General features: G+C 36.0%; 1 protein-coding gene across 9 annotated transcripts in view; it reads right to left on the bottom strand.

The window, feature by feature from the left end:
• TENT2 (terminal nucleotidyltransferase 2) overlaps nt 1-13,620 on the bottom strand; it is a 46,975-nt gene that overhangs the window by 20,278 nt on the left and 13,077 nt on the right. For all 9 annotated transcript variants that reach the window (XM_054185512.1, XM_054185513.1, XM_054185507.1 and 6 more), the window contains 3 exons: nt 11,534-11,603; nt 7,343-7,419; nt 3,758-3,886 (listed from right to left, as the gene is read on the bottom strand). In XM_054185512.1, the coding sequence (XP_054041487.1) occupies nt 3,758-3,886; nt 7,343-7,419; nt 11,534-11,603 (276 nt within the window). The remainder of the gene's footprint in view (nt 1-3,757; nt 3,887-7,342; nt 7,420-11,533; nt 11,604-13,620) is intronic.

The following is a 13,620-nucleotide window of genomic DNA, read 5'->3' as shown; positions in this document are numbered from 1 at the left end:
TCATGTTAATTCACAAGTAGAAGAAACTAATCTATATTCCCTAAAAGAAAAAAAGCCACTCTTCCCCCCTCGCCCTACATCTAATGCAATATTATACTGTCACAGCATAAGAAGTCTGCAGATACTACAAAAGTACACATTCTTCAGCTGCAAAGGATTACACACTGAGTCTCCAAAAGTAAAGATAAAATGCCCAGTACACTTAGAAGGCATTGCTAGCAAAATCCCCATAAAATACATAAATACAGTGTAATGCTGTTAGCTGGTCTCCTGAACAGCAAACAGGTTATGAAAGTTACACAGACATGAACAATACAAACAAACATAAACTAAACAATTTTAACTTGTATGAAAGTCAGGGATGGGAGAGCATCTATTGCGCAATACAAGTATGGGGAAAAAAAAAAAACAACTTATCTCCCAGGTTAGGTGGTCCTACAGATAGACAGAAAAAAAATCCTGAAGTATTCACATCCCACACAAGTCTTAGAGCAGCTACAGAACTGTTAGAGCACTTCTCATACTAAAGCTTTAACATTGTATCTTCAGCATTTATTTGTTTTAAAGAATTGGGCTACATTATTCACTAGGGAGAATGATAATTAAGTTCAGCACACAGGACTCTGACTTGGGACTTAATTCACCCTTCAGACAAAATCTCACAGGGAATGAGATGTTACAGAATCCTTTTTCCATAGGGACTAAGAATCAGAACAGCAGAATTCTCAGAACATGCTCAGGATATCTTCAAAGAGTATAGTATATTAACTAGCAGGACTGCTAAGAATATGATCACAGCTGCTTTAATAATATTTTTATTTTGTTTGTGGGTGTTCAGAAATGTGCAAGAGCATCTTATTTCTGCAACATCTTGGACAATTTCTAGTTCTCTGCCACACTAAAATAAAAGGCAACAAAATCTGAGCAATACAAGCAATGAAGATATTTTTTCTGGGTCTGTTTGCTATACTAAGAGGATGCAGTTAAGTGGAAAAGTTACCACTTACCACTAGCATTCACCATGAGTTTTCTTTTTCTTACTGTACAAGATAGTTGGACCTGTTACCTGGAGGAAAGTTCATGTACAAAACAGTAATGTATCTACAAAATAAACTCAAGCCACACTAACCTTAGGTCCAAAGACATCCACACAAGTATAAGAATATAGAAATGGAGTAAGTGGTAAAGGAAAGAAATTTGCCTAGTGAAGACAGGGAGAGTATTTATTAAAAAGCAAGCTTTTATTTTGTTTTTTTCTTCGCCAGTAATAGCAACAAAAGCTTTATTATAAATTCTATGACTAGGACACAAGCTACTTTCAGTAGCATCACATGCATGTAGCAGAAATGGGGAAAAAACCCAAACATTAAAATCTGCATGAATAAAACATCAGACTCTAAAAAGCTCGTGCCAGATACATGTCCAGAGCCACACTTCAGCCTTTTTTTATCACAGAAGCCTGTTGAAGCACAGGTAAAAGGCTCCTTTTTGGGCTGTGGACTGCTGACCCTTCCCAGGCAGCTGACAGATCATAGTTTTGCATGAAAAGGACTATTTGAACTTTTTTTTCCCTTTACTAGACAACTGTGGCAGCTGCCAAAGATAACTACAGCAAATGCCCTCATGCTTTCAAGGTTAACGCTCTGGCAAGCCTACACATTTATACTTCCTTGCGACTCTTACTCTCTTCCCTTTTGTGTGTTAGTTTTATGCACTGCTCAGTAATTGCTATCAATGACTGCACAAAGCACCCAATACATCCCTCTAGAGTAAGTGGGATACAATGAAAATAGATTTGGAGAATAAATTACCAAGTGAAAAGGCCTGTTTCCATTAAAAGTATAACACTAACTATCAAATGCTTATCAAGTCACTGTTAAGGTGGTCACTAATTGCTAGACCATGTAAACATACATTTTCTCCTCTCCTGCTTGTGCTTCACCTTTGCATAGCAATCTTCACATGCAGTAGTACCCAACATTTTCAAACTTGTATCTAATAATCACTTTGGTATTTTTAAGTTCATTTAATCTCTGCCAAATGAACTTTTTTTGTCTGACTGATTTTTTTTTTCCCTGGTGTGTATTAAGGATCTACAATGAAGTACTCAGTCACCTCCATTATGGTTTCAGAGCTGTGACAAGACTTGGCCACATTTTGTTTTCTGTCCACAGAAACAAAAAAAAATAAATGGAATTCCATCATAGTAGATGCAGAGAAAAAAACAAACATATTCACTGGATAGACTAGCTTATGTCCTACTGTCTTCCTCATTCGTACATTAACAACGACCACAGAGTATGGGCATCAAAGAATTCACAAGTAATCCAGCCAACTGGATCCCAAATACACAAAACAGTCTCCTAGGTCCTCTACTACAGATACTGTTCAGGTGAAAGAAAAGCCACCAGCTTGAGTCAACTATCATAGAAAGCTTTCCACCCTAGTACAGAGTGGGTGTAGAGTGATCTTGAAACTAATAAATAGTTGGCTACCCACTCTACAGCAAGTATCTACATTCCAGGCCAAACACACTGTCAGAGGAGCTAAACATTGTTTCTACCTGATTTAAAAAGAAAAAAAAAAAAAAGAAAAAAGATTAAAACGTACACAAACTCACAGATGGAAAGCCTAATGCAATGTGTCCACAGATAGGATCATAAAATGTTAACAACGAGTTGCCGTTAAAATAACACGAACAATCAGCACATTACAAAAAAATTAAAGCAAAGGTGTAGAATGAGTACAAGCAACAAAATACAGTCTATACACAAACTGACAGGAATTAAGAAAATACTTCTACAGGCACGTTACTCCACAAGATATACACTTCACAGGTTCCTTGCCTTCCTTGCTGAAGCCACTTATCTCCCAATAAAGAACCAAGAAACTCATGCTGAGCTAGATGATTTCTTAAGCAAGAATTGCAAACTACAAAAATCACAAACATGGACTTCCTCTACAAAAGAAAGAAATAGAGGGGGGAATAAACTCATTTCAATTTATTCCTCAATAACATTTCTGGACTGCATGGGATTCTTGAATTTTCAACAGGTATCCTTAGTTTCTGAGGTAAAGTTTTCCAGCTTCATACAGATGTTCAATGTTTCAATATATTGAAGTCTCAAGAAATCACACTTCCACTCGCAGTCAAATATCCCAACTTCTAATGGCCTTTAACATCTGTCACCTTACAGAAGACAGTAATCAGTGGAAAAATCTAACCGCATGGTAGTGCATTCTTGCATACACATATCCTCCATGTTCAGCCCTTTGCTCACCGAAAGACAGCAGAAAGACCCACAGCATTTGTTGCCCCTTTGAATTTTCTTGGAAGTTCCCAAATTAAAAAAAAAAACAAACCCAAAACCAAAACCAACCATGTAACAAAAAACCCAGAAAAAAAAACACCAAACCAAAACTCACTGAAATTGTTATTTAGGCTTTTCCCTTTGTTAAAAGGCAGATTTCTGTTAACTAGAGCTTGAGTTTATTTTATAGTTACACTGTGTCCTGCAGGTACATTGATATATTTTTTTTTATTTTTACCCCTTTAAAGCTGGTAACTCTGCCTCCAGAGAAGAGGTCCATTCGTTAAAGAAAAATGCCGCACTAAGGAAATGGAGTAAACACACTTTATTTTCAGAATTTTCTGTGTGGAAATGAGAGTCCTGCTGGTGTTTGATTTTATTAAAGAGGAAAACTACATAAATATGAACTCAAAAGGGACAGTTTTAACACATAAAAAAATACTTACTCTGTAAATAGTGCAAAACCATCAATACAAGACTATAGCTGTTTAAAGTACCACGACTGGCATCATTTATGTCACGAAAACTCGCCCACTTCTTAACAACAAGTACTAACGGACGAACTCGATTCTCAACTGCAAATAAAATAAATACATCTCAAAAAAAGCACATTTGTCTAGACAGCAATCAATCAACAGTTGTTCCTACTTAATCAACATGATACTCTTGTATTCTAAGATTACCTTTTGCAGTCATTTAATAGAAATTGTTTAGTTATTCTACAACTACTATCCATCTTATAAAAATCAGAAAAAATATTTGCATTTGAAAACAGTCTTTTGAGTAGTAAAATCCACAGACACATTACAAGGGATATGCCAGCCAACTTGCAGATAAGAAAAACTGAATACATCAGTCAATGTAGCAGTGTCACATTCCACTTTCAAGTTCTCCAGTTCATTGTAGTAATATTCCCTGAATTAACTTGCTGCCAGGACAAAGCACATCTAATTTTTTAATTATTATTTAGACTATACACACTTTGAGGACAGGGAAAAGAACTCTCCTGGTTGGAGGACACAGAGCTCATTCTTAAGTTTTCCTCAGGATCCATGAAAGCAGTAATGTCTGTATACAAACATTAATTTTAAATTTGTCTTATCCTCAATAGCTTTTTATGTAGATGAGATGTTAGATACAATAACTCATTAAATCAAGACATATGTTTTTCATGAGGAAAAATACAGATACACTCATATTCCAGGTATGATATTCTGAATTTCTGGGGAATATTTTAATTAAGAATTACCTTCTAATTAAGGTAGTAACATGTTGTAGGGAGATGTCACTCACCACCACCTCCTAGGGACGTTGCAGCACACTTAATTTATAAAGTGCAGATATGTGGCAGCAGATCATCAGCTCAGTCAAGTGCTTTATGATGGCCTTACAATGCATTGTATGTTCTGGAGTATCTTTTCTAACCTGACAACACTGTCCAAAGTTTTTGTATTCTGCACATCAGGACAGGAATATAACAATAGGTAATCATAGAATGTGTTGGGTTGGAAGGGACCTCTAAAGGTCATCTAGTCCAGCCCCCCTGCAGTCCAGGACAACAGACATCCTAGCACAGCACCAGTTGGAGTGCTCTCTGTTATTCTGAAAATGCTATCAAGCATGTGATTTTCTCCCAACCTGTTCACAGTGGTTCACCACACATGCCCCTGTAAGTGGCACTTTTTTTTCTCAGCAGGAATGACCTAGCTCTGGAAGACCTCTTAGAAACCACAAAGCTCCTTACCACCAGTCACCTCATTCCCAGTGGTTGAACTAAAAAAAAATATGACTATTAGTACACTAACTGTGAGATGCAGAATTACTTTACAGTCATCATATGAACATGCATTAACTGAAATAGGATTTTTCCATGAAAGAAAAATGCAAATAGGCTCAAATTCCAAAAAGGACTCTTTTGCGTGTCTGTGCGTGTATTACAGTAGAAAACATCTCTTTTTAGTTGATCTTATTCTGAGATAAGGTTTTCTGTCTCCTAGTGCCTGTAATTAGTATTATTATAAATAAAGTTAGTGTGTGACATGGCCAGTAATCTTTTCCTGTAGCTCTTTCATCAGTCAACAAGCTACCTGCTCGAGAAAATGCATAGTAATGTAATTTGCTCAAAGGTCCAGATTCAACTAATTGAGAAATACCTACCATCAATTGCTGATTTAATTGCAGACATGCTTCCTTAGGCAAACAACTGATAACAGCATAGACCTCAGTTTCTAGCTTTGCTTAATCTACCTACATTTTCTGTGGACATTCCGCTTCACTTTGCCGTATCATCTTTGACATTTTCTACAGCACCTATGCACCAATATCGGAGGGCTGATTTCAAAAAAGACACAAGAGCATCCACAGAAGTATTTGTGGTTTGTTTTGGTTTGTTTTTTTGTTTGTTTGGTTTTTTTGTTTGTTTAGTCGTTTTTTTTTAAATCATGCTCACTAAGATAACAAATCCCTTGTTTGCCTGAGCAACTAATTTGTTCTAATGGAACAATGAGACCCATATATCTTCCACGTGAGAGGTAATTAGATCTTTTTTTCTCCCATGCAGAGTGAAGCCCTTCAGCCACAAATTTAAATGAGCAGGCTAATACTTTTAATGCTATCCACCCTGGTTGATATGACTTCAAAAGTACATAAAGAGACTGACTGAAAAAAACTTTCCATTTACTTTTGTTTGCCTTCTGTCACCTGAAGAGTTTTCTGGTCCAAAGAAGACAAGACAGACTACGCTTGATATATTTTGCCCAATTAAGAAAGTCCAGCACAATCAGGATATAATCTTTTCAATCACAAGTCTCCCTTAGTTACTAACTCACTCCTTAACCTCAAGAAAATAACAATTATTTATCCTTCATCAGGAGACATAAAGTTAATTGTGCTGGCCTTATAAAAGTGGGCACCAAGGCAGAATGAAAGAAACGGTGGGACACTAGGACCCCTCCCACTGCTTTGTTCACATCTGGACTCTTGTCTGCCCTACAGTGATATGCTGAGAGCAATAACAGAAATCTGTGGCAGAAGTTAGGAACAACTATGTCAACATCAGACTTGGTGAAGTGACCCCTCAATTGTAGCCATGAATCACAAAGATTATTTCCCTAATCTTTTTAAGCTTGGAAGGAAAACCTTCTCCAGGCATATGCCTTCCTGAATGTATGAAGAAATTATAGTTGACCAACTGATCCCGGACAAGTTGTAGACTCTCCCAGTAATGTGAATATGGACCACTAAAATTACTCTGACCAAAATATTAGTAAAAATGAACTAGTAAAGGTAATTTCTACTGATAACTTCCTACCCAAAAAAGAAGGGAATTCCTGTATGCAAGAACTGAAGAAGGTGGTAAAGCAAGAACTACAAGCGGCCTAGAAGAATTAGCCTGAGGTCCACTCCTTATGTATTTATCTGCCAAATGACATTGTGTTGCTATGTAAGAAAACCTTAGTTTAGGCCTGAGTGCTGTTCTTATTGCTTCCCTTCAGAAGTCTGTTTCACAATCTCTCCCTAAAACACCAACTCCTGACACAAACCAGTTTTATTTTGGGGTTAGTATAAAAACTGAAGAAGTATTTTGAATCTTCCAAGGAAAGACTCTGTAACACCATACAGACACAGCTAGCTATCAGCCACACGTACCTATCAGTGTCTGTAAGGAAATAAAAGAAACTGGAGATTATACCACTAGATAATCATTAGTATAATGATCTCGTTATCTGCAGAATACCAAAGCAGCTCTTGTAGCAGATATGAACCTTAATATGAAGAATGTTTCTTATCTTCTGAATATAATCATATTTGATTAAAAACATACCTAGCCGGTATGTATCAGTTTTTGCCATATATTTAGAGTGTGCAAGAAAAAGTTATCTTAAAGCTATCTAATGCAGCTCATTAGGTAATTTTATACATATATATATATTAACCTAATATATTAACTGAGTTTTAATAGTCTATTAATACCAAAATACAAATTTAAAAACCAAAGTTTACAGAAATAAGAAAATACATTAAAAACTTACTGTGTGCATAGGTTCTCAGAAGGAATGTATTTCTTATTCCTACAACATTGTTTACATTCAAGTCAAACTCCACACAGCTATTGGAGAGGAGAAAAGAAAAAGAGTCAAGCATCATGGTATTCAATTTCAGAATATTTATTAACTAGTTAGTGACAGAGATGGAGAAATGTAGCTTTAAGATAATACTCTAAAAACTTTCTTCAAACAGAGTTTTGATGCTGTGATTTCTACTCTGGTTTTGTTTCTAGGACTCAAATGGCTTATAGACTTGAATTCCATTATTAGAAAACTGTAATTGTTGTTGCATATAGAGAATACATGTAGATTCAAATTTATGCCTTAGGAAACTTAATATATCAAATACATTTTGGATTGTTAACGAATCTTTCGCCCAACTAGACTAGCACTACATGATTTACTACGGACAACTTCTGATGCGAGGAAGGATTCTCTGAGGTATCAATTTAGGAAATCATGCCAATGAACAGAGAAGGAGAATTGCAAGAGGTCAAAAGGTAAGAATCTTTTTTCTGCAATGATGGGCGGAGATAATCAGCAAGCACTTTGAAATGAAACGTGTTTATTAGTAAACATTGCATGTTTTGTGATAAAAGTTTTTAACTGTTTCATGCTGTTAACAGCAAATAAGAACAAGGCAAACAGCGCTACCTGCTTTATTTATATTGATCAGATCCTGCCTCAAAGTTTGAATTTCTTACTGCATCTAGGTCTTAACTATCCACAGTACTTAAGAAACGTTATTAAATTCATAGTTAATAAGCTATAGCAACATTGTAACTCGCAACAAGAAGAGCCTGTTATTGACAAAGAAGTAGCTATCTGCAATGTACAGCTATTACCATTTTATATATCCAAGCCTCATTCACATAGCATGTTTGCCTGAATATTCCTTTGGATTTTCTTGAATTATTGTAAGGGGAACATGGACCTTGAATTTATTAAGCTGGATAAAACACATTCATTTGGTGCCTTTGGTGTCAAAAACAAAAGGTTTTTGACATCATTTGCTACATTAAACCATTCTTTGCATCAAAAGTATTACATTTTAAACCTGCATTAAGCATGACTTTTTAGATGTCTGAAGAGTACAGTACATAATAGTACAGGAAATAAACAACCTTGAGCTACTGCTTTACAGCTGTAAAAGTAACCATAAACACCAGTAAGAATATTAGTTGTATGTGAAGATAAAATAAAGAAATATGTCAGACTGCATACATAATTCAAATTAACCCCAACTGACAATATTACGATTTACTAGATGGTGATTAAACAAGTTCTATTTCTGTTATTTTGTACTTTAATATGCATATTTAATAGTTGTTGCTATTATGGCAAGCAATAAAGGTTTTGTGCTGTTGGGAACTCAAGTTCTACCAAAAGCACTGAAGGAGAGGAAAAGAGTCAACTGCACATCAAATGTAGCATAACTGGAAGCTTTTGCATCCTCTGTAGTACAAAAATCTTGTTAATTAATCAAAGGCTTGTCTGGTGGTGCTCTGCTGGCTCAATGCCGGCTCTCAGCATTGGAATTATTTCCTGGGAAAGACTACAGAAAAAAAGATAATAAGTCTTTAAGTGCAGTGGATCTTCCCTTACTGTTATAGCACTAAAAAAACCTTTAAGATGAAAAAGAACAAACACAAACTGAATGCTTTCTTGTTCACCAAGTCCAAGTAAGTGGGAAATGGCAATTTTCAGGTATACATGGACCATTGGTAACATATTAGAATTCAGATGCATAGGAACCTTATTGCAGCCTTTCAGTACTTAAATGGGGCTGCAGGAAAGATGGGGACAAACTTTGTAGCAGTGTCTGTTGTGACAGGACAAGGGGTAGTGGTTTTAAACTAAGAAAGGGAAGATTCAGACTGCATATAAGGAAGAATTTTTTTACTCTGAGGGTAGTGAAACACTGGCACAAGTTTTCCAGAGAGGTGGTAGGTGCCCCATCCCTGGAAACATTCAAGCTCAGGTTGGACGGGGCTCTGAGCAACCTGATCTAGTTGAAGATGTCCCTGCTCATTGCAGGGCAGGTTGGAGGAGATGATCTTTAAAGGTCCCTTCCAACCCAATCCATACTATGATTCTGTTCTATAGCACACATTGAATTCTACCATCTTCTCCCAGCAGCCAGACATCAAGAAAACTGGCTTTCACCAGAAGCTCATCATGTTTAGTTTCTGGTTTTGGCTAAAACAAGGTTACTGCCTTGTGTACAGAATATTCAATCCATTTTTCAAGGCCTCTGTGAAAAAATGAACAAGTGTGCACGTATATACATGTATGAGCCTACAAAAGACAGAGGCCGATAAGAGACTAGAAAGAGACAGATGCTTGAGACAAAACATGGGTGGAGATGACAGTTTATGTAAGAGAAAAATAACTGGAGAGAAAAAAAAAAAATATAAAACCAAACAAAACCCCAACCCAAAGTCATGTCATTCTCTCCCTCTTCCCTCTTTCAAAAAAACAGCACAGGAAACCAGACGGTGAACAGTACTGGTTTTTTCCTCTGAAAAATGTAATGGGCAGCTTCTACTCTAAGAAGATTATATTTTGATTTACTAGGAAATAAAGAATTTTTAAAATCCTGTAAGGGATATGAATATAATGACTTTTTTTTTTTGCAAGTGACCCTAGTATGGACTATAAATGCCTACAAAAAGACTTCAATCTTCTGACATAATCACTTAACAAATTTAAGGTTTCTTTTTAAAGTTTATTTTCTGATTTTATATTGGAAAAAAAATATCTTGCTATAACTCCATGATTTATTCAATACTTGTACCAGGAATTTACCATTTAGTGCATCTATGAAAAGACTAGCATTGTTCTATGTAGCTAAGCATTTAACCCAAATTTTAGCCTAACAAGTCTAATACTTTCAGAAAGCATGGGAGAAGCCACCTTCTGTACTGCTAGAGGAGAAAATTATAAGATAAAAAATATTCCAATTTTTAAAAGGTAGGCAAGTATACAGAAGTAAATATGAGATTATGTGAAAATGAAAAAAAGTATAAAGCAAAAAACCTAATGAATGGTATATAATTTCAGATGCAAGAAAAGCTTAAATGGGTGACATTTATTAGTTCAAATGGAAAACACGACAGATTCAGTTTTAACACAGCAGGGGTTCTGCCCTGATAAAGGTACATTGTGACAAAGCACATTGTGATATGCTTTTATAAAGAGAGGCCAGAGAAGTGGGCTTGTTTGTTTTTAAAAGACAGAGACACGATTGCAAAATTTTGTAAGTGTATAGTCAGGATGAGATAGTTAGATACAAAAGAATTGTTCAAAATACTACTTAGAAAGAATCATCAAGCTATGTTATTACATGAAAGTGATACACGTAAGTCTTACAAAAATCTAAGCCTATAAATACCGGAAGATTTCAAAATACTCAGACTCCCAACCAATTTGAGGCGTTGCACAGTTTTTTCCTCTATCAGATACTTTTATCACACACAATTAAGAAATACATTTTTCTGTGTCCCAGTACAACACTCTTTATTATTCAAGTCTTCATTATGAAGATACAAAGAATGCCCATAACATACAACACATCCACTTCTCTATTACTTCCCCCTTCTAAAAAAAAGTCATACAATTAGTACCTAACACTGAACAGAATATGTAATACTACTTCGCTAAACAAAGAATACCTCCCTAGAAGACAGCAGAATACACTCTTCTAAAATGAACAATAGTTTTTTAATCAAGAAAACAGCATCATCACAAGAAACTAAAGTTTGTTTTGGTGTTATTTATATAGTATAAATGCTGTGAATAAGTCCTTAAGCAGCTCAATAGTTAAGTTTGCACAGCAATCAAAATTATCTTTCACAACAGTTTTCTTGCCACTGTTGTTTTTCTGTCATGAACCATTTGTCACCATGTACAAATAACCCATAGAAATACATGATGTAGTGCTACTAATTCACATCACAGAAACTAAACAGCACCTCAACCATAGGTGGTGTTTCAGGCCATCAAGGAAGTAAGCCGACTGCCACTGCATGCTAGCTGTACAAATCTGCAATACAACTATAGCACAATACAAATAAACAAAGCATGAATTCAGTAGGACTACTCATATGGACAGTACATATATAGAGTGCTTTCCCATGTCAGAGACTAATAAATGATGTTGAACAGCATACTTACCTGACTTTATCCCTGAACTTCACTATTGGCACTTTTGCTCGAATCAGCTGAGGTCGGTCAATGTAGCTTGCTGAAAGGGAGAAAAATATGCAATTTAAGTTTCATGTAAGATGCTGATCTTAAAATAAGACCCTAAAGTGGAGTCATATTAACTGATTTATAGCAAGTAGTAGCCTATTAAATTTAGAAAAGATATTCTCAGAAAGGTTGTGCTAAACTAAGTAACCTTTAGCAACTGCAGCAAATACACAATCTAGGAAAACGTGAGAAAAAAAAATGCACTAAACATTAGAGAAAAACATTAGTGGAAGATTTTTCTGTGGGAAGTGTATTCTAGAAATTTGAACATAAGGAATGCAGTTCTACAGTGCTTTCACTGAGCAGTACTTGTACTAGAAATCCTGAATAGTTGTAATAAAGGTTCAAAAAGAAGGGAGCAAGACCATATCCACCCAGGATGGTGAGACACTCAAGCCCAGCACTACATTGTAGCAATGTGATCAGCTGCATACTTTTTAATCCTGTCCAGTTTGCTTAAGACCTGGAACTATGCATTTTACTGATCAAAAAATATTAACACAACTGTATCTTCACTATGCTTATTATACTTAAAACTACCTTTAAGGAGTGTTTATTTGACTGATAAAGTACATACCAAGAAACACATTTCATATCGAATTGTTAGTGAAAACAGGACACCGCTTCCCATCAAAGATGGGATAAGCTTTATTTGCTTTTGCTTTAATGATGATAGGACACGTAATAAATATACAATTACAGGAGTGCACTTCAGATGATTATCCACACAGTACAGATATATCCACACAGGTTCAATGCCAGACCATCCAAACCCAAACATACTGAGCTCTGCCAGACTCATACAGTGCCACCAAATGCACCTTTGCAACCAGATCCCCAAAACTCTTGCATCAGCCATATTATCTGCAATTTCCCTATTCTTGATGATATGTCAGGCTATATTTAGTAGTTGCCCATAATCCTGAATGAGAAACGTGCCCAAGAAAGTAATGGAAGAGAAGCAGAGCCTGTAGGTTACATGACATGAATTTGGTCAAAAAGCACAATGTTAGTAATTTCTTCTGTTGCAAAATCTAGGACCACTTGAATTTGCCCATGTGTAACATCATACATTTTCTCCATGCTTCTATAAATTAACCTCAAATTACCATAAATATCTATGACAAAGCTAGAAGACATATAAACTAAAAAGAACCATAAATAAAAGCTGATTTTCACTTTTTTTTGGGGGGGGGGGGGAGAGGGAGGGGGCAGGGGAATGACAGAAAAAAGGAGGTATTTCTATTGGTCTTGATAGCAACCTTGATTAAACAGCGTTATCTCCATTGCATTTGGATGACAACTTCAGTTTTGCTAAAACCCTACTGTGCAATATTCAGTTAAAATACATTTCACTTTTTTTTTTTTGAGACTTTCTGAAAGTGTTTTATGGATATGTACATTTAGACATATTTGATCTGAGGTAATCCTTTATCTCGATTTTAATGCATTGTATGATCCCAAACAACACACAGACTGGCACTCAAAAAAAAAGAGATAATCTTATTAACTTACCAATTTTAAACAAGCATCTTACAGAATTCCAACCCATGTTAACTGAACGTACAGTCTAGTACAATTTACACACAAGAGCGCCCTCTTTCTAGTTGCACCTGCAGACACATACAAGCATTCCTCCTCCAACACCCCAGAACATTCTTAAAGCGAAGCTATAAAGTGTTGCAGAGCTCTCTGACTCCTTTCCTTTCACTAGTTTAAAATAAAGATGCCCAATGCATTAGCACCTGGTAGGCAATGGTGGGTATCTATCTGCATGCCACAGCAATTAACATTCCTCACTATGACCTTTCTCAAGTGCCCTTTAGGAGTTAACTGAACCCATTCTAGTGACAATCCACTTGCAAACACATCCTTGTCTGCAAATGCCTCCCAGTACTTGATGGATGCTTGTGCCAAATTCATTGGCTAAGAATAAAAAATAATATCTGAAAACATAATCCAAATCTGTTTCCCAGGGTGAAACAAAACAAAGAGGATGTTAGAAGGCA

This window comes from Rissa tridactyla, chromosome Z (assembly GCF_028500815.1).
Source record: "Rissa tridactyla isolate bRisTri1 chromosome Z, bRisTri1.patW.cur.20221130, whole genome shotgun sequence".
Classification (NCBI taxonomy): domain Eukaryota; kingdom Metazoa; phylum Chordata; class Aves; order Charadriiformes; family Laridae; genus Rissa; species Rissa tridactyla.
This window is presented reverse-complemented; position numbering and strand designations above follow the sequence as displayed.